This window comes from Bos mutus, chromosome 1, assembly GCF_027580195.1.
Source record: "Bos mutus isolate GX-2022 chromosome 1, NWIPB_WYAK_1.1, whole genome shotgun sequence".
Taxonomy (NCBI): domain Eukaryota; kingdom Metazoa; phylum Chordata; class Mammalia; order Artiodactyla; family Bovidae; genus Bos; species Bos mutus.
The window spans coordinates 64473392-64499945 of NC_091617.1; the positions used below are offsets into that span (position 1 = coordinate 64473392).

A 26554-nucleotide genomic window follows, 5' to 3' on the forward strand; every position below is an offset into this window, starting at 1 on the left:
ATTCCTTAAGAGCGCTGCATTTTTTTTTCTTTTTTTGTAATTGTGAAGAGTGGAACAGGCAAAATCCTTAAATAAAACTAGTATTTAGAAATGCCCTTTTGTTGGGGCAATAAGCCGGATTTCTATCGCACTACTAGGGAGATGCTCCTTTTCTGCAGTGGGAAAAGGGCAATTGTGAATGTAGAGGTGAGAAGTAAGAACCATTATTGAGCTGCTTCACAAACACTGTTAATAAAGAAACATTCATGTGGGAATTAATGATCTGGAAAATGATTCCCTTAAACGATCTGTGCCTTTGTACCTTTTGGAAGAGATACATGCACACATCCCAGTTGGAAGACCATGATCCACACCAAGTAGGTGGAAAACATTGCATCCAGGAAGCTGGGGATTGTCACAGGGTAACGAGAAGGATGAGTGGCATGCCTAGAGAAGAGTCACTCCAGAATGCAGTTACAGCAGTGGTCCCCAGTGGGACACAGTTTTTCCACGAATGAGGCAGGGGGATGGCTTTGGGATGATCCAAGAGCATTACATTTATTGTGCACTTTATTTCTATTATTACATCAGCTCCACTTCAGACAATCGGGCCTCAGATCCCAGAGGCTGGGGACCCCTGAATTAGAGGACGGAGGACATCAGAACTGATGTCTCCAAGAAGAAAATGAAACTGATAGATTAGCTGATCTATTTGATGTAACTGAGCAAGATTTTAGATCTTTGTTGAAGTTTAGGGGTTTCATTCTTCACCATGACTTATTGATGACCTTGGTAAAGCTTAGTGGTTAGCCAGCTGAGAAAACAAATATGGTATAAGAGAGGGGCTATGTATAAGATGACATGGCATTTTATTAGAAATAGATATACCCAGAGGGTAGAAAGTGCTAGTAATAAAAATGGGTAGCAGTATATCAAAGACAAATATCTCCTGTTTTGTGAATAGAGGATGTGACAATCAGGTTACGATTGCTGCGGTGTGGATAGTCTTGAGAGGGAGGCATAGCTCAGTTCATTACGGGGTGATTGTGCACAGGAACCCAAACATGAACTTTGGTGAACTCTGCAAAACTGGTCCCATTAGAGTCTACAATCCATGTATTTCTTACTTTTTTAGATATGAATTTGTTTTTTTCAAAGGCTGGATTCTGAACTACCTGCATTAAAATCACCTAGTTTGCCTGTTAAAAATACAGAATCCCGGCCTATGTCATATAATAGGGTTGGCCAAAAAGTTCATTCTGTTTTTTCCATAAGACTTTATGGGAAAAACCAAAGAGACTTTTTGGCTAACCCAATACATAGACTTGCGTGAAGGGAGCAGAAGAAATTTCAGAGTCTTTGCATTTTAAATAAACACTTCAGAGGCCTTTCATGCATTTTTGAGTTTGAAAGTCATTGCTTTGAGTTCTTAAATGAAGGTGCTAACTGTAACTCAAAGTTGGATCTCTTTCTTACTCTATGGAGCAGCCCCGGCAAGCTCCAATTCCCAATTCTGCATCAGGCCAACATACTGGGGAATATGTGAGGTTCAGGGTTCTTCCAGGACTAGGCTTCCTACAACCCTTCCTCTCCTACCACAGTAATTTAACTCAGTTTTGGGATTAGGAAGAAATGAATTTTTTATTTCCTTCTCCTCCTTCCCCCAAAGGGTATCCTCCTTTGAATTTTAATAGGTATTAAATCAATGCAGACATCCTGTTAGACCTTCAAAGTTCTTAAAACAGTTGCTACCTGTGCTTTAAACCAGCATTTAGATATCCATACAAGGCCCTACCTGGGCTGGGTGCTAAAGCACACACTATTGAAATGAAGATTCAAAACCTCTGATCATAGAGGCGGGTTAGGAGCTCTTTACCTCAGTCTGATGGCCCAGCCCAGCACATCAGTTCTATTAAGTCCATTTTCAGAATGGACAGAAAAACAGCAGTGTCAAAGCACCTGGATTATATCAAAGATGCCTCAAGTGCAGGGACTTCTGAGAACCTGAATAAAGCTGATATGGATCAACCCCTTTGGGAGCAGCTCTTTCCTTAGAGCACTAAAGTGGAAAGACCAACCCATATCCTTAGCTGGGTTGCAAATCAAGCAACCTGAGGGACAGATGAGTGGACAAATATTTTCATATCTAGTTGCCTCCACAGTGAGTAAGAACACTGGCTAGACATCTGAATCACAACAGGGGAAAACAAAAAACTTTCTCTATTGCTAGCAATTTGTTCCATCAAGAAAGCAAGAAAACTGAAGATTTAATTAACACTTCTAAGGAAGTATTTGGTATTTACACTTGTTTATTACCTAAAAGCAATTTTTATGACCAGGTCTCAGGAAGTCTTGGCAAAAATTATGCTTCAAAAGATTCTTTTAGAAGAACTCTGGCTAATAACATTCATTTTGGCAAACAACCTTATTTTGCTGCTACTAATACTACAACAAACTTACTGTAGACTATTAAAAATTATTTTTCCTTAGAAAACTATAATTCAGGAGTCAAGCCTGAGAGCAAGAAGAAATGGAGTGGAGTACTGTTAATTTTTCAAAGTTGGTCCTGAAGCCATCAAGGGATGGGTTATTTTTCAATAAGGGAGAAAATACAGAAATTGGAATAGATCTTTTTCTTAATTAAGGGAAAGAAAGAGGAAGAAAGGGCTATTGATTTGTTTTTTTAAAAAGGAACACAGAGAACTTCAGTTGGTCTCGGTCTTTGTGTATGCACTTGGTTTCCACTTCCTAACTGCACAGCCTCTGTCACAACACGCTTGTGCCCGATTCCACGTGCAGATCCTGATTTACATAGCTCTCCTCTACGCTGAAAAAGAAATCAGGGCTAACTCTTGTGGGGGAGGATGTGCAAAAAGACTGGGGAATATTCTAGCTGATGAAAAGTGCTTTAAAATCCTTTCTCAAATCCCCAAAACTGTCTTACTAAAAGCACTAACATTGTGATTTTGATATCCATTTTCAGCATACCTTGACTTCCAGAGTACCGAACAGAAAGAGAATTTAGTGTTTTTTCCCCCTAGTTTTGAAATGAGAAGCTGAAACTGTGTATTTACTATTATTATACTTTAATATGGAGCAAAATCAGGAGTGTGGAGTCTTACAGCAAAGCTAGAAAGAGAATATGTGTGAAAAGGTGTTGTTGAATAAGGCAGCAAATTACAGTTTCTGTAAAACAGGTTTATATATTAATAAAGAACTGGGGCAAAGGGAATTATACAAGCAAAAAAGATGGGTAAAAAAAGTAACGATGAACAGTTATGCATATACACACACACACACCACCCCAAAAAACTTTAGATTATGAAATCCAAGAATCCTAGTCCATAATTCATGTAAATGTGTTGCTATGGAACTTATTTTTACTTCTCTCCATAAATGCATTGTTAACACAAAGAATAATATTCATAGTTTATGGACTGTAGTTAAGGGACATTTTAGGAGTTGACTTTTCCTTCAAAAATAAAAATAAAAACTGAAGAGGGTATAAATCCCTCTTCCTGCCCTTGTGCAGGTCTTAGAGTTCACCCTGCCTATTTTCAAACAGAAAACAGTAATAGGGTGCAGAGCTGGAACCTAAGGAGTGAAGGGTTTAGTGAGCTGTCAATTTCTTGCAGAATTCTTCTTTACTGGTACTGCTGTTCTCTATGTATTATTAATCTATTTATATTTAACTCCAGCTATTAGTCTGCCTCTTCCAGCCACTGAGCCATTTGCAAAGGAGAAGAGAGAGAGACAATTGCTATTATTAGGCATCCTTGTGTGTGTGATGAAGGTGGAGACAATTAAATAACACCATTTTGCTTCTTTGAAAATGACAGAGATTGTTTGGGGTGGGCAACTCAGGCTGGTTAACATAACCTTTCCCCTCAGAAGGTAAAACAATGGAGATACATTTCTGAAGTACTTAATTAAGCCTTCAGCAATGAGTGTGGGAAAATTACAGACCCATAAAAATCCTCCAGTTCTAGGCAAGAGTAAATTTTCTCTGCAGCATTCTGTCACTGCTCATTTACTGCATCATTTTGACATCTCATATTTCCACAAGGTTTTTATATAATCTATAAACAGGGACAGAAAGGTGAAAAATAGAATGAGGACCAAGTCTGGAGCTCCCACGCTGTTACTTCCTTTCAGTTTTCCACTAAAGGGTGAGGCTGAAAGGTGGCATTTTAAAGATGATTTCATTAAAAGGCTGAGACATTAATAATCGACACAGCAAGAAGAAAGCTGTGAAAAACTGCCACCGCTTGCTCACTCTTCCAAAGGATGAGTGTAATTCAGTCATAATGTAAGCTCTTTAATGTTCCTCCCCCAAACCTTTTTCGATCAGGAAAGCCTGGAATCTGTAGGCAAGAAAGATAATCACGTTAGGACTCAAAACAGGCAGAGTTCAAATGCTAACAGCCTTTAAAATGTTTTCCTTATTTTTTGTTTCTGTATGTTATGCTGTTGTTCTTTAAAGAAATATCTTTTTGAGGTTTTACTCAGAAAACCACAGCAGATTAAATAATAAAAATAAATTCTACTAAAATGAAAAACATTTGCCGAGTAATTGGTGATAGTGTCATCTAAATCAGACAGGATGAAGGTGAAACTCACAATATTCACCTGCTGGACTTTCATATGCATTATCTGCATTGTGATAGACTATGGATATGTACCTTTGCAGTCCCAAGCAAATTGTTTCCTATTATTTTATAATGTAACTTTATCTCTGGATTTTTCTTGTTTCTAAGACCCTTATTTTCCGTTGATCTGAGTTTTTCTTCTGTATTTAAGAAGACAGAAGAAAGTCATTTGGTTGGGCCTGCAAAGTACTCCCCCGTCACCCCAACTTCTTAAAAAAAAAAAACCTCAAAAAGGAATTTGGAAGTTAATTTCAGATCAATCAAACCTTTCCACAAATTAAAGAAATCATTTTATCAAAAAAGATAGATACAGACCTGATTACCATCTCTTAAAAAGTATCTCTTCTCTATGACCTGTTAGAAACAAAGATATTAAGGGCTTAGCATGTATACCTTGAAAAAGCAGTAAGTGCACTGACCACTGATGGCACTAAAAGGTGTACACCCAAGAGTCATTTCAGTAGCAACAGACATCTACTACACTGAGTTAAACCTGGTGCTGATGGGATCAGGACTGTGGAAGTATTTTTATAAAAGCCTGTCTCTAGTTCCAAAAAGCGTTAACGATAAGTCAAAAAATAAATGAACAAACAAAAATGACTAAATAACGAGAGAAAATGACCTTTGATCCCATGCAGTTCCCAGTGTAAATCTGGAAATTTGGCTGCAAATTTGGTTCAAAACTCTCTTGCAGTCAGCCCCAAAAGGTACCAGACCGAATCCATAAGATAATTCACTCTGCTGTATTGCAGAAACCAACACAAGAGTCTAAAAGCAATATCCTCCAATTAAAAAAAAAAAAAAAAAGCAAAGCACTTTTGCTACTGCAATAGCACAACTATTCTTTAAAGAGGTCTCTGTCTGTATAACATAGTCAACTGCCATATCCCTCCAGTAACCACAGTTGTAAATTCTGTAGGTCCTTAATGGTGACAGATGACACAATATCAAAATCGGTCAATTAACTTCTTATAGACTTAATTTGCACCCTTAATTCAGCAGTTTCAGAACTGTTTTTATTTGGTCAGTGGGAGAAATAAGGCAAAATCCATCACTATTACTGAAAAGAAGTCTTCAAAACATACACCTTAATATAATGAATTTAAGAGTACCACATGTCTACATGATGAACACTTGAGAAACTGCAATGTCAACAGAGGCAGTATTATTTTCTTTACACAGAGCTGTTGTGATTAAGAAAAGTTCAGCAGATTAGAATACAGATTATTTGGAGATTAAGAGATTAGAGTCTAGAATTATGAAGCTAGGAATTTCTTCTGAATAAAGCAGAGTATCTTCTTCCAGGCCTGTACCAGCTTGCTCCCACTGGCCTGACAGTCATCTCACCTGGATTCTTTTTATCTTCAAGACTATGGCTCAGTTACTTTTAGCCACAAGAGACTCAGGGTAAGGTTGCATTCACTGGCCTCAAAGGCAGAAAAGCTGGTTCGTGATTAGTATACATCTAAAATACTTGACCCCACAAAAACTATGACAGAACTGATTCTCTTTCTTCTCTCCAGGGTAGGACAGGAAACTTCTATTACTGTAGAGTGGAGAGGAGTTACTATTAGTGAAGGGAGTGTGGAAGAGGATTAGATACCCTCTTGGAAAAGAAATCCTGTGAATTCTGGAAGATAAGATGCAGGTCCCTTGCTTTCAGCCAACCACTGCAATCTGGAGGTCTGGCCAACCTCTTAATCCACCTACCTTTTGTTGTGATTTAAGAAACCAAAAGAGGAGTTACTTTTCCCTTTTGCTCATAATTCCCTGCCCTCAACTTGTGTTATTATTCTCCTATCAAATCTTGCTCTCCTCTTAAAACCAACCAAATTCCCTCTAATATCTTTCTTTTAAGTAAAGCTTTGCCTGACAACTTGAATCACACTGGCCTATAATCCATTGTTTCTCTGGGATATAACTTATCACATTTTATTTTTTTAATTTTAAAATTAATAAATGATTTAAGTGACTTCCCTGGAGGCTCAGAGGTTAAGACTCTGTGCTTCCACTGCAGGGGGCATGGGTTCGATCCCTGGTGGGGGAACTAAGATCCCACATTCCATGAGGTATGGCCAGAAAGTAGGAAAAAAATTTTTTTAAGTAAAAAATAAAATTATTAAATTATTTAAATTTAAGACAATATATTGTGGGATCTTTCCATGTCAGATACAGATCTATTAATATAAGATGTTGTTCCTAGGGGACACAGATGGTATATGTTGGTCACTCAGTTGTGTCTGACTCTTGATTCCATGGACTCTAGCCCACCAGGCTCCTTTGTCCACAGAATTCTCTAGGCAAGAATACTGGAGCGGGTAGCCATTCCCTTCTCCGGGGGTTCTTCCCAACCCAGGGATTGGGCCTGGGTCTCCCGCATTGGCAGGTGGATTCTTTACTGTCTGAGTCACCAAGGTGGTCATGGATCTAAACCAAACAGGAGCTCATATGTTTTAACTGTGAAAGCAATGTGGAAAGAAAATTTGGTTCCTTGCAGTGCTTCCTACCATTTTTTCTCAGTCATGGCACATTTAGAGAATACTAATATTTGTGTGTGACATGGGGTAAATGGTAGAGCCAGCCCAGGGGCCTTGGCTGCTCTGAGAACTGAGGGGATCACCATCTCAGTACACCTGTACCTTTTCTGCCACACACCAGTTGGGAGTTTATGCAATGAAGCAAAAATTTCCCAGTGGTCTAATTTTAAACAGGGACGGGCTGTGGGGCCTATCTTATGTTGACCTATTAGACAAAAGAGCCAAATATTTAGATCTCTAAATAGCTAAAAGAAAAATGACTCATAAGACAGAGCTATGAGGAGGGAAATTTTTTTCTTGGGAGATTTACTTATAAAAGGAAATATAATACAGAAATTAATCTTTGTTCAATAATAATACAGGAATACATCCTATTTCACTTTACTGCACAATGTCAACACTGGGTGAACAATTTAACTTGGTCAATATTATACACAATGCAGACATATGGCCTTGTGAAGGAAAGACAAACAGTCCTCTAATTTACCAGTATGCTGAATCATTCTACATTTTCGTTCCAGTTCAGGACAATAAGATGATGCTGGTAAGAGTCAATAACTGGAATGCAAAGGTTTCTGATAGGGAAAAGTAGGGAATCAAGAAGATGACAGAGCCTTAAAAGTAATAGTAACATTTATGTGGGAGAATATTAGTAGCTGGGTGAGCAAAATGACTCAGGACTTTAAGCAGAATCTCCTCAGTTTAGTGCATTTTATGGGGGCTTGAGGGTAGTGCATGAGTACAAAAAGAGCTAGGAAATATGGAAACATAAATTGTTTTAAGGAGGGAATTAGGTATCTTAAAAAAAAACTATTTGAATCTAGTAGGTTTCATCCTTCACTTAGAGAACACTGGTGATAGAATAAACACGTCAGCAGGTCTTGAGCAATTATACAGATAAGAGAGCCCAAAACAAGTATTATTCAAGCTGTGAAGTTCAGGATGAAGGAATAAAAAGACAAAGCATTCTGCAAAGAATTTAAACTCTCATGGTACATAAATTAAGTTTAAAAATAACTTAATTGAAGCCATTACCTTATCAAAAAACCTACTGAGCTTGACAGCATTGGAAGAACCTGCAGCTAAGTACCGTGGATTTGTGCAATCCTAGGAGATAAAACGTAAGATCCACAATTAAACGTTAGGAAACATAAGCTTTTTGTTAGTCATTACTATTCCTCTTGCACATTTCTATAATAAAATATTAGCCATCATACTCTCAAGTAATTTTTCAAATTATGATACACAGAGCAAAAAGGAAAGTGCTAAAGGAAGATAAGGCCACTTACTCTTTGTTATTTAGGCGATTTTAGAGGACACTGAACCAATGTATTCATCATCAAATAACTTCATAAAGGAAGACAGGATTGGTAATGTCTTACTAACAACAAAACCAAGATACTACTTATGTGACTTACCTATATTTACCTTGAAAAGCAGAAACAGAGCTATCAAAAATAAATAACACTTCATTAGTACTCAACTAACTTAAGTACTGTGAAGTTCTTAGGAAAAGTAGGAAGCATGAAAATTAGGAGTAAAGGAGTAACAGTTGCGAGGGGCTTCTCACGCACTCAATGCAAGGCACTACATCCTTGGTGGGCCATAAAGATAATAATAAACAATAGATATACTTGTGATAATAATAAACAACAGATAATAAGTTTATTTCAAAATATCATTATTATTTTTAATAGTAATTAAATAAGAAACAACAGATATTACTAGAAAAAAAAGAGGAGAAAATGGGGCTCTGAAAAGACAAAATAATCTGAAATAGTATAATGATAGTACATTGCAATGATTAGTAAAGACCTTAAATGGTTTACTATCCTTTTTCTGGAAATCCAATGTTGAATTGCCTTCACGTGTCAATACTGACTTGCCACCTCAATAGACTGACTACTTCGATTTTTACCTCAAATGCCACTTAAGACCCAACCATGGGGATATGATACAGGCTTCTTTGCAAGGACAGTATTTAATTTTTCAGTTATAAATCATCTGTGTTCCTTGGGACCTAATTATTGTTAGATTTATTCTGACTATAATTTATTCTGATAAATACCCACATGATTCCTTTCCAATATATTTTATAACAATCATCTATTTTACCAATATACAACATTTAAAGGCTCACATTTTAAATTTTGGCTAGAAGCTAAAATACATTTTCCAAAACCACAAAAGAAAAAAGAGACTACAATAACTTTTCAAAGATTGTAGAGTAAAAGAAAAATCAGAAGTCTCAGAAGCCAGCAGGCTCTGAACCTGAGTATCTATCTCAATATCTCTAGATTGTGTGACATTGGTTAGGTTACAAAACCTTTAAAGTTAAGCTTACCAATCTGTGAAATACTCATCTTGTAGGATTTTTGTGAAAATTAAAGGAGATAATGCATGTCCAGGACTTCCCTCGTGGCTCAGATGGTAAAGCGTCTGCCTACAATGCGGGAGACCCAGGTTTGACCCCTGGGTTAGGAAGATCCTCTGCAGAAGGAAATGGCAACCCACTCCACTACTCTTGCCTGGAAAATCCCATGGACAGAGGAGCGTGGTAGGCTATAGTCTATGGGGTCACAAAGAGTTGGACACAACTGAGCGACTTCACTTTCTTTCACTTTCTTATTGCATGTCCAGCACATAGCAGGTACTGAAATATTAGTTTCCTTCTTTCTTCATCCCAAGAAAATGCCATCAGATTGAATTTTTAGACACAAAAGCACTTAACATAATAAAAGGTAATTCTATATACAGATTAAATAGACTGAAATATTGTGTAATCTGTTGTATTTGAAATAATGTTTGAACATTTATATAGTAGCTGGGGCATATAAAAGACAAACCTTAAGTAGATACATTTTACAAAATGGATATTGATTACATAATCGTCAGACTGTTAAGACTTCAGAGATGATTCCACATAGAGCTAAAGTACTAAATACAAAAACTAAATCAAATATCAAGCAAAAACAAAACCCCTCCAAAACTTAATTCAACAATTTCAAGGTGACCAGATTAGAGAAATCCTATAATTTTAGGATAAGAATTTTAGATCTCAAAGAACTATAAACTATCTGCTACTGATCATGACTGAGGTCAAAGCCTGAAAACTAATAGCTCTAAATCCTTGCCTAAGCTTGAGAAAGAAATCTTAACTAGGGAAGATGCTTCAGAATGATCACTTTGAAGTAAACATGTAACAGAGAAAAATTTGTGCTAGACATGATAAGCCTGGTGGTGATTTAGTTGCTAAGTCGTGTCCAACTCTTGCGACCATGGACTGTATCCTGCCAGGCTCCTCTGTCCATGAGATTCTCCAGGCAAGAATACTGGAGTGGGTTGCCATTTCCTTCTCCAGGGGATCTTCCCAACCCAGGAATCAAACCTCGGTCTCCTGCATTGCAGGCAGATTCTTTTCCGACTGAGCTATGAGGGAAGCCCACAACAAGCCTGCTGCTGCTGCTGCTAAGTTGCTTCAGTCATGTCCAACTCTGTGCAACCCCATAGACGGCAGCCAACCAGGCTCCCCCGTCCCTGGGATTCTCTGAAGCCTAGCAGGATTTAAAACAGTAAGTAATTGCCTGCCTGTTTATAATTTAAACAATTTGCCTTTTCTCCCCCAAACACAAGATAGCTTTGATTCTATCTTTGAGGTATACAATTATGTTAATTCTTACTGTTTAATAATGTTAAGTAAATTCATATAGGAACCGAAGATGTTAGCATTAATACTGTTAAATCAGTTTTTACTTGAGACTTTATATATACTTGCTGAGTCTTTTTGACTACTATCTTTTTTGAAAAGCTTATCAAATTTTCCTCCTCATTTTTTTCTTCTCTGCATCCTCAAGACCCTCTTGTTTCTTCTGTGCTCTTGAAAGAGTATGCTGATCGAAGGCTTTAAGTACATTGTATGTGAACACTGTGGAGGCCACGTGTGCCGAAGTACCACTGTTTGAGTACCTTTACATCTTGTTAACAATTAAAGATGGCCCTGCCTTTGCACGTAAAATAGGAAAAGCACATAGCTAGGTGATTGTCATAGAAACTCACAGGTACAGAAACAGAGACATTCTAAAATACATTAAAAGTAATTGTTGGAACAAATTAAGCATATTCAATGGCAAATTTCCCTTTGGAAACCATATTCAAAAAAAGTAACCTCAGTGCTTCTTCAAGAAGGACATTATATATTCTATGTAATAGGAATTCTCTGGACTATGATGGTCCAGTCCTCACTACCTGGGACATAATGCTGGCAGCTGAGGAAAAAAAGGCACCTCCACTGCAAAGCAGATTATAAAAAAACAACAACAGCGGAATGTCAGGCAGAAGCTACTCAGTTACAGGGGTAGAGGTGGGGTTGAACCTAGCAGCGTTCACCAATGTTGAATCACAGAAAAGGGCTCAGAATAACCTGAGTCGTTTGTTAAAATTACAGAATCCAGGTCCTTCTGTCACACGTTATGAATAAAAAGCTCCAGTTGTATGGCACTTTTTCAAAAATTTTTTCAAATACTGTTGGTAATATGAATATGAAGTTAGGTTTGGGTACTTGGTGATCTAGATGATTTCTAACAATTCTTTCAGATCCAAGATTCTAAATGTTAGTTGAAGGATAATTAAGTGGAAAATAGGTTTAATTGTAGAGCACAGGCTCTGGAGTTAGAGCACCTGGTTCCACCTGGGTAACCTTGGTTTAGCTACTCCTCTCTGCTTCTAGTCTTCATTTTAAAAATGGAGGTATTTATAGTACCTATCTTCTAGGATTGATGTGACGACGATGCATGTGAGACAATGTACATAAAGTACTAAAACAGTGTGCTTGGCACTAATAAGTGCTTAATAAACGTGAGCCCTTAGTTGTATAAAACCAGCACCACCATGGCTGAAATACCAGTACACTGATATGTTGTAGAAATCCTACTTGTGAACAATGACATATAAACCATGACTGAAACTGCTGGCCAGGATCATTCCCTCAGCAACACTAACTGGCTTATATGAGAACTTTCCTAGCCTTTTTAAAGTCTAGTTTTAATTGAGCTAAATATCTCAAGAAGGGGCTCAATGGTATATATATAAATATACATAAACTAATGGTTATGAAGCACTCCTAGTTTACAGTTTGCAATTTTCTCATTTATATGTCTGTTTCCCTTTAAGGTAAACTCTCTAGTTTAAGAAGCTAAGAGGCTTTTCTAAAGCAAGAATAAACAACGCACAGTATCAGTGACCACGCTTTGTCTTCTTAATTATTTTGATTTTGGTGTGATTTTTTAAGATATTTTCAAGAAAAAGCCTGTGACTTACATTAGAACAAAGTCTGAACATTGCAACAGATCAGCACACAAGGAGGCTGTGCCCATCTCATAATCTGTATGGCTCCAGTCTTCACTACTGTTTGGACTAAAACCCAAACGCCTGATTCAAATATAAAGCTTCTTCTCTGAGTATGTAATTTGTGAAGTCTTTGATTTTGCCTTTTCCTGATAATAAAACAAGCATGCATTAGTGAAAATACACACCAAATTGATCTCTTCTGCATTGAAATCCTCAGCCAGGAAAGCAGTCCTAGTTAAAACTTCATGACGCTTGTTTTCATGAATCTGATCCAGTTTAGTCCCTATGACCAACAGTGGGATTTGGTTATCAGCAAACTGTTCCCGGTCATAATCCCTGTGATAAATAATAATGAAGAGGTGAACAGAATTTATATTTTCTGATGTAGATGTGTAATATTTAAATGTAACTAGCTTATACTATTTTACATATACTTCACTAACTCTTGCTCACCCATCATCTGAAAACCTACTTTTCTCCCAATTTCTTACACATGCCTCTTCATTTTTCAATCAGTCTTCACCATCCTTCAAGTTCCAACTATTAATTCAACTACTCAAAATTTGTCCCTGGGTCTTTAAGGACTACTTGAATAAACTGAGAGCCCACCAGGTATATGAAAATAGGTTGACTGACTTCTAAAAAGTCTTCTCTGTCTTCTAAGGCTAATAGCTGAGGAATTTTTCTGAGGAGATATACAGAGTGGATTCAAGCCTCAGTGGACAGAAAATCCAGGAACCTAGCACACAGTCAAGCCTTTTGGCAGAGGGGAATGCCAAGCTTCTGGGTACCTTCTGGAGTACACATAAACTTTACATCCACCATACTTATTTCTATCTGTGAATAGCAAAGAAAAATAGATCATATCAGGAAAATAAGAAATAGGAATGCTGAGGCCAGAATAAATCAACCATAGCTGATGCTATCCTGGGGAAAGATGGATTCAACCAATGGAAAGGGAAAGAAACAGGAAACAGCTTAAATGTGAAATGAATAGTAAAAGTAAAGAATTAAGCAACAAATAGTTGTCTGTCCTGACATGAGAGCCATGGAGTCACAGGACAGGCAGTAAGAATCACTTGGGGTCGGTGGCCTTGGGTCACTCTATTACTGAAAGGAACATAGAGCTCAATATTATTCAGTTAATATAAATTCTACTCACGTATGAAAAATAAAACAGATTTGGATTTCTGACATATTATAAGCTCAGTTTATAACAGTCAGCAAAATCTGGTTGCAACACCTTATGTTAGTAAATCAATATTGCATAACCCAACCAATACAAACCAGGTGAGCACAGCTTTTTCCTTCTTTTGGTATTACTTTTCTTTCTCTTTAAATAATCTAAATCTTGTGTGTATGTGTGTGCAAAATTACCAAATCATTTTGCCCTTCACGATAACCTTACAGAGCCTCAATTACTGTTCAGCCTTGGAGCACAATTGTTTTGAACTATTTTACCTCCCATTTCATAAAAATATTATCATTCTAATTACTGCATCAAAACCAATAACAGTCTGAGTTCAAGGCTTTTGTTTCTTCTTACCAACATCAATGCTGACTTAAGAGACATGGTCCAAAACTGAAAATTGCTTTATTAGAGAATAAAGTTCTTTAAAAAAAAAGTGCATGTTTATTTATTGGGTTGTACCAAGTCTTAGTTGCAGTGTGCGAATTCTTATTTGAGGCATGTGGGATCTAGTTCCCTGACCAGGGATTGAACCTTGGGTTCCCTGCATTGGGAGTGTGGTGTCTTAGCTACTAGACTGACAGGGAAGTCCCAAGAATAAAGCTTTGAAAGTGTCTTCCTTTAGGACTTTTCTGCCCCATACTCTAACTTTGGCTTACATACAAATTTTTGTATGTATTTTAACAAACATCATCTTTGACACATATATTTCTGTCACTTGCAGTCTTTCATAATCCATTGCAAGTTAACACACATATGTTTATTGTATATATGTAACATAACATATATGTTACATGAAATATATATATAAATATATACACACACAATCTGTTCTCTCATTTCTTTTTTTAGCTTTCCTTTTCGCTCATTTTCTTTCATTAAATCTTATATCCAATTTGAAATTTGGTAATGAAATCCTTTTTTTCTTTTTAAATCATTAGGTAAAAAACAAATCAGGAATTTTATCATGAATGGATAAGGCTGATAACACCTTAACATCAAAAGAGACAGATAACCAGGTTTTCGTATTATACGTACAATACCACTTTGGTAAAAACAAAAAACCTTGCATCTTTCAGACTACTGTATTTATCTACCATTTTGGAGAAGATAAGAATTCAGAAAAACAAATAATTTGGAACGAGACACTCAGATACAAAAGTCATCCTCAACTAAACCCTCACAACGTTATAACTAATTCAAAGTGAATCACAGATCTAGAAGGAAACCAAAAACTATAAAACTTCTAAAAGAAACACAGATTAGGCAAACAGTTGTTATACATGATTCTCAAAACACAATACATAAAGGAAAAAAACAGAGAAACCAGACTTCATCAAAATGAAAAATTACTGTTTTGTGACAGATACTGCTAAGAGAATGAAAAGACAAACTACAGACTGGGAGAAAATATTTGCAAATCAAACATCTTACAAAACGGTTATTTTGGAAGGTACATTCTTGTGACTGCTATAGCATTTCAAACCAATTGTGAAGTAATTTAGACTTACCCATTTGTTACCAAGACTCCAGTTGGCACCAAATCCCTATTTAGAGCTTCCAATGACCAACGGTACAAGTTTTGGGATGACTTCTTATTTGTTAAGTCATGCACTAAAATAATGCCTAAAATAATCAGAGAAAATAGTGTCAATATTTTAACATTTCCTCTTCATTTTGCAAGTGACAAAGCATTAGATTCCTTAATGAATGCATTCTGGTATGACTAACAAACTCAGACATGATTATTTAAAAATTTCCTCTGTAAGTTCTTGCAAATAATTAACTAAATTTTTTTCTTTGTCAGTTATATAACTAAAAAAAAATTCTACAAGGGCTGACAAAAATTTCATTAAGCTTTTAGAATGTCTTTTTTCCCTTCATTAAACACTTAATGAGTGCCTACTCTGCCTGGTCCTAATTATACAACTACTTCATCAATGAAAAGAATCAAAACTACTTTAAGTATATAGGAAATTATATTCATTCAAAAAGATTATTTTTCTACACTATGCATCTGTCATAGACATCATACATACACCTATTATTTACACTTATTAAAATATTTAATAATAAAAATTTATTTAAACGGTATTGATTTAATTTGATACAAATTCCTATTCTTTAGCTGACAAGATGTTTTCTTGTAGGTTACCTGGACCTAATCAACTTAAAAGTCTAATCATTTAGTTCTTTGAATTAATGCCTAGCTATGTAAGCTTGCTCAATCTGTAAGAGATTTAGTTAAAACACAGCAAAAGAAATATGCCATAAGGAGATAGGAAAAGACAGTTAAGAAGTATGAATAGTAGAAAATAGATGGACTTTCTAGAGATTGAGCAAAACTGTAAAATATAATGAGGTTGAGAAGTACAATTAAATAGAATCAGCTAAGATCCTAGACAGAAAGGCAAAGCAGGTAATTATGATACAATATATACAATAGAGGAAATGTTTTAATGCCTAGAGAAATTTAGAGTATCATTTTGTGGTCAAGAGACTATATGTTTTTAAACAAACCCCAACTCTTTCCTATATTACCCAGATTCTACTGTGAAGAAAGAATGTGAAACTGACGATTCTCCCATCTTCAAGATGTAAGATATATAGATATGAAAAAAGAAGGGCATGAGAGTTAGAATGATTTGGCTCCTCTAGGTTTTATGGACACTACAACTAAGGTGCTTGTGCAAGTGATAGCTGACTAGTTCCAGGTGGCTCAAGTTAAATCTGCATTTCTCCTGGCATCTAGAACAAACAGAGATCTGACACTGGCTCCCCGGTCCAACTGCATTCACTCTACCTTCTCAATGAGGGGCTTCAATACGCATTAAGGAAACAAGGGTAGACTGAAAAAGGAATAAAGAGCTACTATCAAAAATTATAGCTAATATTTATTCAGTATTTATGTACTACATATTGTGCTTTCCGTGTGTCATCTAATTTGATTTTCAGAACAGTTCTATGAAATAAGAATTATTATCTTTATTTTATACATGTGGAAACAGGCTCAGAGAGGTTGGTAAGTGGGGCAGCCAGGATTTGAAATCAAGTAATCTGACAGTAAAAGACTGGAGGAAAGCAGAATAAAGTCACTTTAGGGCAAAGGAATGGCAGATACTTTCTCCTCTCCTTATTTCCTAGGTATAAATACAAACATATGAGTGAGTTTGGCTGAGACAGTGAAAAAATTACAAAGGCCTAAATGAGTTATTAGATGTTTTGAGGATCTCTATTTATGGCTTTTGAGTTTTTAAGGGCACTAAGCACCCTTTTCCTTATGTTCCTTCTTTCATTTGGGCTGAGAGTCCATGCTTTGTAGACTATGAACTAGAAGGGACACAGTGAGGCCCAAAGGAAAGAAGTCAGGGTGACAGCTGATCAGAATAGGTGCTAAATCTTTAAAAACTGAAAGCGAGAGACACTTTACAGGTCTCCTTTAGGGATTATCAGCCTCAGTCATCACAGTGGGAAGAGGCAGGATACTGAGGGAAGAAAGTTATTGCTAAGAACAGATTGTGTATTTGAACGGAATGATCCTTATGCTCTGTTTCTTAGAAAACTAAGGATGGTAGATTGAGTAAAGAACCTTGAATGCCTCTAATAAGAGAAATGTTCCAGAGGCAGGCTCAAAGAACTCAGAAACTGATCTTTCTCTTTTTTTAAAAAATTAAAGTATCATTGATTTACAATACTGTGTTAGTTTCAAATGTACAGCAAAGTGATTCAGATATATTTATACACATATACATATATATATGAGATTCTTTTCCATTGTAGGGTTATTACAAGATCTTGAATATAGTTTTCTGTGCTATACAGTAGGACCTTATTATCTATTTTATACATAGTATTTGTATCTGCTAATCCCAAACTCCTAATTTATCCCTCCCTACCTTTCTCTTTGGTAATCATAATTTTCTTTTCTGTGTCTGTGAATCCCTATTAAGATTGTTCTTAACAGGGGTTATTATTTTTTATATTTTTAATATAAATTTATTTATTTTAATTGAAGGCTAATTACTTTACAATATTGTATTGGTTTTGCCATACATCAACTTGACAGAAAAAACTGAAGTGTCCAAATCCTTCATAATAGAAACAAAGATTGCAGTTCTTGAGTATAGTTCATGGAAGAAGATGGAGGAAGATTGTGCTATTATATAAACTAATATTACCAATGATTACAATAAAAGTACTTTCTAGAATCACTTTCACTTTCTTTCACTTTCAATGGGTTAGCTCCAAAAGTAGCACTAAATTCTGAAAAAATAGGTATACATCAAGTAACAGGGATTATTTTTTAAGAAGCAGGACTGTATCTCAGTCTTACCTGTAAAACTAACACAGGGTGTATGAAATTACTTCAATAATATTCAAGGAAGACACAAATCACTAATGGATAGTAGGTATAAAAAAGATAACCAAATAAATATGGATGTAGATGGACTTCTTAAGTATTTACTAAGTTCACAACTCAGAATTCCATGAAGTTTCTAGGATTTGAACAGTCCTTAACTTTATTATTTATTTATAATTTTTATCCTAATTCTTTCTCAAAAAGATCAAACAGCAAAAGTGTCATTTATCCAAACTTCTCTTTGCCAAATCAGATTGATACCAATGTTGACAAGTCATTTGACCAACATAATAAACCAGGCCTCATTTCTTTCTCTCCTGCTCTTTAACATTAGTCACCTAACACTATACCAGTCTTAGCTGTTTTTTCACTTATATACATTATATTAATACATGATATTATCATGTACTTTATCATGTATTATGATATCATATATTAGTCACCATGTTTAACTATTTTGTTTCATTTATGAATATTTTGTTTCTTCAGTTAGATTGTGACACTTTCAGATAGAATTCTGAGTTAAATGCAAAACAGTTCTGATACAACTAACACAACTCATCCTGTATTCTATAGTATGTATCCAGTGACAAGAGCCTTCTCTACTTTTTATAGTATCTACAAAACCTTATGATATGGGAGATAAGATATTGAAAAAAGAATATAAGTAATGAAGATGGTACTGAATAATTACAATGCTTACCTATTATTGAATGAGATCTAAGTATAGTATAAATGAAGCCCAATTAATAACTAAGCATCTATCAGAAAGGAAGGGTAAGATGCTAAATCTGTTGGTATATCAATCAAAGAGAAGCTGAAATTATATTTCACAGTAAAAAAAAAAAAAAGGTAAAAACTGAATTTAAAAAATATTAAAAAAAAAAAAACAACTAGAGGTAAATCATAGGTGCCAACAGTTTAGTTCCTTGACACACAGTAGGCACTCTATGAACTGCAATCATGTCCTATTACACACTTCTATCTGGAAGTCTGCTCCAGGTGTTTGTACATAACTGGATGAAATTTCTGCACCCCTGAAAACATCCTTAGGTAGCTTTTATAATTACATAGGCCTCTCTCTAAGGAGCAGATGAAAGAAATCTCAGTATCTCTGTGACATCTGGCTTAGACCATGAGACTCCTAATGGTACACACTCAGTTGACTAAAGCAACAGCAAGCACTCCCAGGGGACAGTGTTTTGAAAGTTCTATGTTTTATGTCGAGTACCAAGAATACAATTTTATGTCTCAATATTTAGTTTATGACAATAATGTAAACAGAGGCACTTAGACAAAGCAAATATCTAATGTTCTGAAATACATAGTCAGAATCTAGAAAACACAAACTGGAATGTGTTATGCAGATTTAAGAGCTGTGACTGTACTATATCTTTCTTAAACTGAGTCCAGCATTCCACATCAGATGATCTGAGACCACTAAAATATGGTAAAAATAAAAAAAGCTTTACCATTTACAGAGTTGTAGAATACTGCTCTTGTGCTTTTCACACTGCTGGCACTGCCCACAGAGCCTCCAACATCCCATAATTCTATATAGTAGGTCTTCTCTTCTGGAGTTCCTTCTTTGTAGTCATGAACCTAACAAATCAATCCATCAGAATAATTATTATAGCCACTAAGAAAACTGGTAAGCCTCCTCATTCCAGCTTAAAGCACTGGGCCTTTCCATATCAGCAGCTTACCCTCTGACTCTGATTACCACCTCCCGTCTTTTCAGCTTCTCTCTACTACTCCAACTCTAAAAATAATTTCTGACCCCAAAGGTTCCTAAGGTTCATTGTTCCTAACATCTTCCAAAGTTCTCCCTTCCACTTCCAAATCTTCACTTCCTTCCTAACAAAGCAAAAGTTCCACTATTTGTCATTTTTGTCACTCCTTCCCCACCCCCCAACATAGTATTCACCAAACATTTCAACCTTGATTATATCCACCTTTTCCTGTATTCCATGTCTGCAACTGAATATAATGTTCAGAAAAATATAAATTCAAGCTAACTGGATTCACTTCAAATTCCAGTCTACCTTTGAAGCTGTCCCTTAGTCAGTTCCATAGTCGATTTCTACTTTTCCTCTCCTAGATAGCTATTTCACACTTACTCCTCTTTTTCAAATTTCCAATAACTCTCTCCTATCCTCAAGCACAGCTAATAAGCTTGCTTCCCAAGACAGAAGCAAACAGAAAAGAATGTCTACAACCTGCTCTTCCCTTATCTATCTACTCTCTGCATCTGTACCCATATAATCTACTTTCCTTGCAGCTCTTATAGATAACTGTCTGTGTCCCTAAGGCCAAATCCCCTTTTTAAGCATGAAATCCCATTTCTTCTTTCTTATCAAAGAGGTAGCTCTATCAATTCTCTTTTTCATCATCAAATTTTTTTTCCTCTCTGTTGGTTAATTCCCACCATCAAACACTGCCATAATTTTTCCCATCTTAAAACTTGACCTCATGTCTTCCTTTAGCTACCATACCACTTCTCTATTCCTTTTTATAACAACAGCCCTCCAAAGAGTTGTCTCTTCTCAACTGTCTCTGGTTCTTTTCTTTACATTCTCTTTTGAACCCATTCCTTGTCATACCTTTTGTCTCAATCACCCCACGGAAATATTCCTTATCAAGGTCACTAATAGTCTCCATATTGCTAAATCCAATGATCAATGAACAGTTTTCATCTTACTCTACTGTCTGATAAAACTAATCACTCCTCTTTTAGTACTTTTTTCACTTAACTTATAGGATATCATACTGTTCTGCTTTTCTTCCCACCTCACCGTCTAATCCGTTTCTGTCTCTATTTGGGTTGTCCTCATCTCTCTACCTTCTAATTGTTAGAGTGTTCCAAGGTTTAGTTCTTGAGTCTCTATTAACACCTGCTTTTTTGACAATATCATCTAACCTTATGATTTAAAATGTCATAAATATGTCGATGAGCTTCCCTGGTGGCTCAAATGGTAAAGAATCCGTCTGCAATTTACATCCATGCTGGATCCATTCCACCTCAGACTTATCAGTCCATATCACCATACTACAATTGGGATGTCTAAAAGGCACCTCAAATTTTACATATCTAAAAATAATATCTCAGTCTTCCTCCCAAACCCATTCTTCTCCCATTTTCTCTGCTTCAGTAAGAGGCAATTCTAGCCTTCTAGTTACCTGAAGGGCCAAAAACTTAAGATTGAATTCTTAACTTAAAACTTAACTCCTCTCACATTACATATCTGATTTATCAGCAAATCCTGTTGCTTTTGTCTTAAAAATATACCCAAGACCCATTCATTTCTCACCATCTCTACTATTAATACCCTCAAAGCCTCTATCCATCTCTTTGCCTGTATTAGGGTAATCATCTAACTGCTTTCCCCACTAGAGCCTCAGTGACTCACTTTCCCACCACTCTCCATTTCTTCTGCATGTAGTGCTACGGTGATCATTTCAAAATGCAACTTAGATCATATTCCCCTTCAATTCAAAACTCTCCAATGACTTTTATTCAGAGTAAACTCTGAAATCTCTCTCTCGTGGTCTAGACTTTATAAGCATTTATTGCTTGTACCATATTATTACTCAGAAATGAAATCTGATATACTCCAACCTTATCTATTAGAATACAGACAAGAACTAGATTATAACATGATGGTTCAGGGGTGTACACCAGAGTCTTTCAAGAATTTGTCTGTTTTAGAAATATGCATGCCAACAAACGCAAAAAAAGAAACAAGTGGCACTGCATCAAGTAAAAGAGCTTCTATACAGCAAAGGAAACAAGCAACAAAGTGAAAAAGCATCCTATGAAATGGGATAAAATATTTGCAAATCATATATCTGATAAAGGGTTAATATCCAAAATATATAAAGAAATCATATAATTCAATAGCAAAAACACCCCCAAACAACCCAATTTAAAAACTGGGCAGAGTTTTTCAAAGAAGACAAATGGTCAACAAATACCTGAAAAGTTGCTCAATATCACTAATCAGAAGGGAAATGCAAATTAAAGGTATGAGACAGCACCTCCTACCTCTTAATATGGCTGTTACCAAAAAGACAAGAGATAACGAGTGTAGGCGAGGACGTGGAGAAAAGGGAACCCTTGTGCACTGTTGATGGCAAAGTAAACTGGTTCAGCCATTATGGAAACAGAATAAACGTCCCTCAAAAAGTTAAAAATAGAACTACCAAATAACCCAGCAGTTCCACTCCTGGGTATATATCCAAAGGAAATGAAAACAGGATGCTAAAGAGATTATCTGCACTCTCACGTTCTACTGCACGACAGCCAAGACACGGCAACAATTCAAGTGTCTGTTAATGGATGATGAATGAACAGAGAAGATAGGATATAAAACTGTGGGAAGGGAATATTCTTCCATTATTCAGCCACGAGAAAAAAGGAAATCCTGCCATTTGCAACAACATGGTTGGATCTTGAGGGAGTTATGCTAAGTGAAATAAGCCACATGGAACAACAGACTGGTTCCAAATAGGAAAAGGAGTTTTGTCAAGGCTGTATATTGTCACCCTGTTTATTTAACTTATATGCAGAGTACATCATGAGAAACGCTGGACTGGAAGAAACACAAGCTGGAATCAAGATTGCCAGGAGAAATATCAATAACCTCAGATATGCAGATGACACCACCCTTATGGCAGAAAGTGAAGAGGAACTAAAAAGCCTCTTGATGAAAGTGAAAGTGGAGAGTGAAAAAGTTGGCTTAAAGCTCAACATTCAGAAAACAAGATCATGGCATCCGGTCCCACCACTTCATGGGAAATAGATGGGGAAACAGTGGAAACAGTGTCAGACTTTATTTTTCTGGGCTCCAAAATCACTACAGATGGTGACTGCAGCCATGAAATTAAAAGACGCTTACTCCTTGGAAGGAAAGTTATGACCAACCTAGACAGCATATTAAAAAGCAGAGACATTACTTTGCCAACAAAGGTTCGTCTAGTCAAGGCTATGGTTTTTCCTGTGGTCATGTATGGATGTGAGAGTTGGACTGTGAAGAAGGCTGAGGGCTGAAGAATTGATGCTTTTGAACTGTGGTGTTGGAGAAGACTCTTGAGAGTCCCTTGGACTGCAAGGAGATCCAACCAGTCCATTCTAAAGGAGATCAGCCCTGGGATTTCTTTGGAAGGAATGATGCTCAAGCTGAAACTCCAGTACTTTGGCCACCTCACACGAAGAGTTGACTCATTGGGAAAGACTCTGATGCTGGGAGGGATTCGGGGCGGGAGGAGAAGGGGACAACGGAGGATGAGATGGCTGGATGGCAATCACTGACTCGATGGATGTGAGTCTCAGTGAACTCTGGGGGTTGGTGATGGACAGGGAAGCTTGGCGTGCTGCGATTCACGGGGTCGCAAAGAGTCGGACATGACTGAGCGACTGATCTGATCTGATCTGATCACTTATATGTGGAATCTGAATAAAAGGCTAAACTCATAGAAACAGAAAACAGAAAAGTGTTTGCCAGGGGTTGCAGAGGTGGGGGAAATAGGGAGAATTTGGTAAGAAGGTGCAAATTTTCAGCTTTAAAATAATAAGGTCTGAGGATATACAATGTGGTGAGTGTAGTTGGGAACACTCGGCTGTTTAACTGAAATATGCTAAGAGAGTAGAATGTAAATGTTCTCACCAAATAAACACGTGAGGTGATGGATGTGCTAATTAACTGGATGGGAGGAATCCTTTCACAATGTATAAGAATATCATCACAATATACATTTATCTTATAATTTTATTAATCATATCTAAACAAAGCTGAAAAAAGTCCTTAAAAAAAAAAAAAAAGAAATATACATGCCAGACTTACTGAATCAGTTACTTTTGGGTCCAGTGTTTGGCATGCATAATTTGAAAATTCTTCAAATGACTTTGCTATAACCCCTAGGAATTAAGAATCACTGATTTTATAGAAAGTTGAAACTATTTTGGTATCAGGAGGCCTGACCATACTCCTTGACTGTTACTGATAATCCCTGATATCTTTGAGTCTCAGCTTACTTGCTTATAAAATGAAAATGAAGAAGTTATATTATGTGTATCAAATGGCTCTGAATTAAAAAGTAAGACAGCTGAGTAGAATGAACTGGGAGATTCGGATTGACATATATACACTACTGATACTAAGTTTAAAATAGATGAGAATCTACTGTATAGCACAGGGAACTCTACTCAATGTTCTGTGGTGACCCAAATGGGAAGGAAATCCAAAAAGAGATACATGTATACATATAGCTGATTAACTCTGCTGTAGAGTAGAAATTGGGCTTCTCTGGTAGCCCAGCTGGTAAAGAATTCACCTGCAATGCAGGAGACTCCTGTTCAATTCCTGGGTTGGGAAGATTCCCTGGAAAAGGGATAGGCTACACACTCCAGTATTCTTGGGCTTCCCTGGAGGCTCAGATGGAAGACCTGAGTTTGATCCCTGGGTCAGGAAGATCACTTGGAGGAGAGCATCACTTCAGTATTCTTGCCTGGAGAATCCCACAGACAGAGTAACCTGGCGTGCTGCAGTCCATGGGGTCGCAAAGGGTCGAAGACAACTGAGCAACTAAGCAGAGCATAGCACAGAGTAGAAACTAACAACGTTGTAAGGCAGCTATACTCCAATAAAAATTAATTTAAAAAAGATAGCTGAGTAGTTAAAATATATATCATAAAATACATGTACTATATTTAACAGAATGCTTCATACTTTTTACTTAATGACATTCTTTCTTTTAGATCCAAATCATTATGTCCAAGGAAAATTTTAAATAAATAAGATATTCTACAGATAGCCACAATGACATTAAGAGAAGACAATGATTAGAATGGCAACAAAGAGGACAGGAAACACAAATGACATTACCAAATCACAGTAGTTGTGGACCACTGTGGTAACAGAAAGTAATTCTGTAGAATGTGATACAAGTTATCACTATTTTGCAATTATATGGCATAAATAACATAATAAAGGATCATGTTAAATCATCAATAAAAAGATTAAACTACATGAATTCTGTTTTTAAAACAAGAAAATGTTTAATACATTTGATCAAGATTTCTAAGCACAACCACTGAAATGAACAATATGAGATATTATAAGGCATTAGTTATCTGGTATCAAAAAGCTCAGCTATTTTGATGAAGCTCTCTTGATCCTGCCACCTTCCCTGGCTCCAAAACCAACCAGGACTGGTTAGGTAGTCCTCCTATTTGCTCCATAATATGCTGCACAGTTCTATCATTTCACTAACCACACTGTCATTTATCTGCCAGTATCTCTTCTATTAGATTCCTGAGCTTAAAAGCAGGAACTATATTATTCAACTTTGTAAGCCTAGAACATAGCATAATACCTAGCACATATTAGATATTTGGATATGCTTGGTTAAATCAAAGAAAAGATTCAGGGTGTCTCATCCTCTAAGGTTTTATTATATTCTGTTTATTATTTTACTGAATTCCAGCGCTTCTCAAGTACAGTTCTGAGAACAAACTAAATTAGAACCAATAGGAAGGCTTATTTAAAAAAAATATTCTTGGACAACTCCTGATGCCTCCGGAGTAGGGCTCAAAAATCTGAATTTTGAAAGATAGCTCCCTAGGTGATTCTGATACATAATTAACTTGGACAACCATTTAAGTACATCACTTTTGTCTCTACTGGTATTTCAAATGTCTAATGTTGCCTCCCCTAAATGACTGTAACTCATTCCATAACAGCCACCATGTAACACAATTTGCAGGTAGCATGCCCTCCTAGCCTTGCAATGTACCAAGTCTGTTAGGCAGTTCCCTTCTGGCAGTACATACTTCAAAACTGGACTGACCTACTCATCTATACTCTTCACCACAAAATACTTTTCTTAATCAAATCTTTTCATGTTTCTTTCCAGAATTAGAAGAGAAGATGCCCTTCTTCCTTTCCAAACTGCTGAATTAAACTAAGTTTAACTTACTTCAAATGTAACGAGTCCTACGAACTTTAAACCACAGCTTGCAGCTATGACATTGTATCTTTTATATGGGTAAGTGATCTCCAAGGGAAAGCATGACATTATAACAAGTATTGCTCTTGACACATTAAGTGGTACCTTGCTGCTACACTAAGAGTTCAACATGATGGAGGGTAATGCCAAACTCTAAGAAATGTGTTTTATATTTAAATCAGGTCATCAGGGATCCAATACTTAGTCATGACAGACTTTACAGCTCAGAAGGAATGGTTTTTCTCAACAGGCAGCAACAGTATGTGCTGATCATCAAATGGGAAAAGGAACCATACTGTAACTTTGGTCCTTCTCATTTACTCACCTCTTTACTTTTTATTGGAAACCAAGTCAAGATCAAGTATAACAGGTTTTGTCTCATTTGAAGAGTTTATTCATTGTTTGTAATTTATAAAAAGAAGAAACAAATTTAGTAAAGAAAATGACACACACCAGGAAAGAGCAGTGTATGTTTTAAATGTTCTTT

At 36.4% G+C, this 26554-nt stretch overlaps 1 protein-coding gene across 1 annotated transcript in view; it reads right to left on the reverse strand.

Moving 5' to 3' along the window:
• Window positions 1–3048: 3048 nt before the first annotated feature.
• The window catches only part of RABL3 (RAB, member of RAS oncogene family like 3), a 46278-nt gene continuing 22772 nt past the window's right edge, over window positions 3049–26554 (reverse strand). Inside the window, exons 3-8 of the mRNA XM_005911430.2 lie at window positions 19533–19662; window positions 15212–15326; window positions 12697–12847; window positions 8201–8272; window positions 4944–4982; window positions 3049–4343 (exon numbers count right to left, since the gene is read on the reverse strand). Coding sequence (XP_005911492.1) covers window positions 4278–4343; window positions 4944–4982; window positions 8201–8272; window positions 12697–12847; window positions 15212–15326; window positions 19533–19662 — 573 coding nt within the window. The 3' untranslated portion in view covers window positions 3049–4277. The remainder of the gene's footprint in view (window positions 4344–4943; window positions 4983–8200; window positions 8273–12696; window positions 12848–15211; window positions 15327–19532; window positions 19663–26554) is intronic.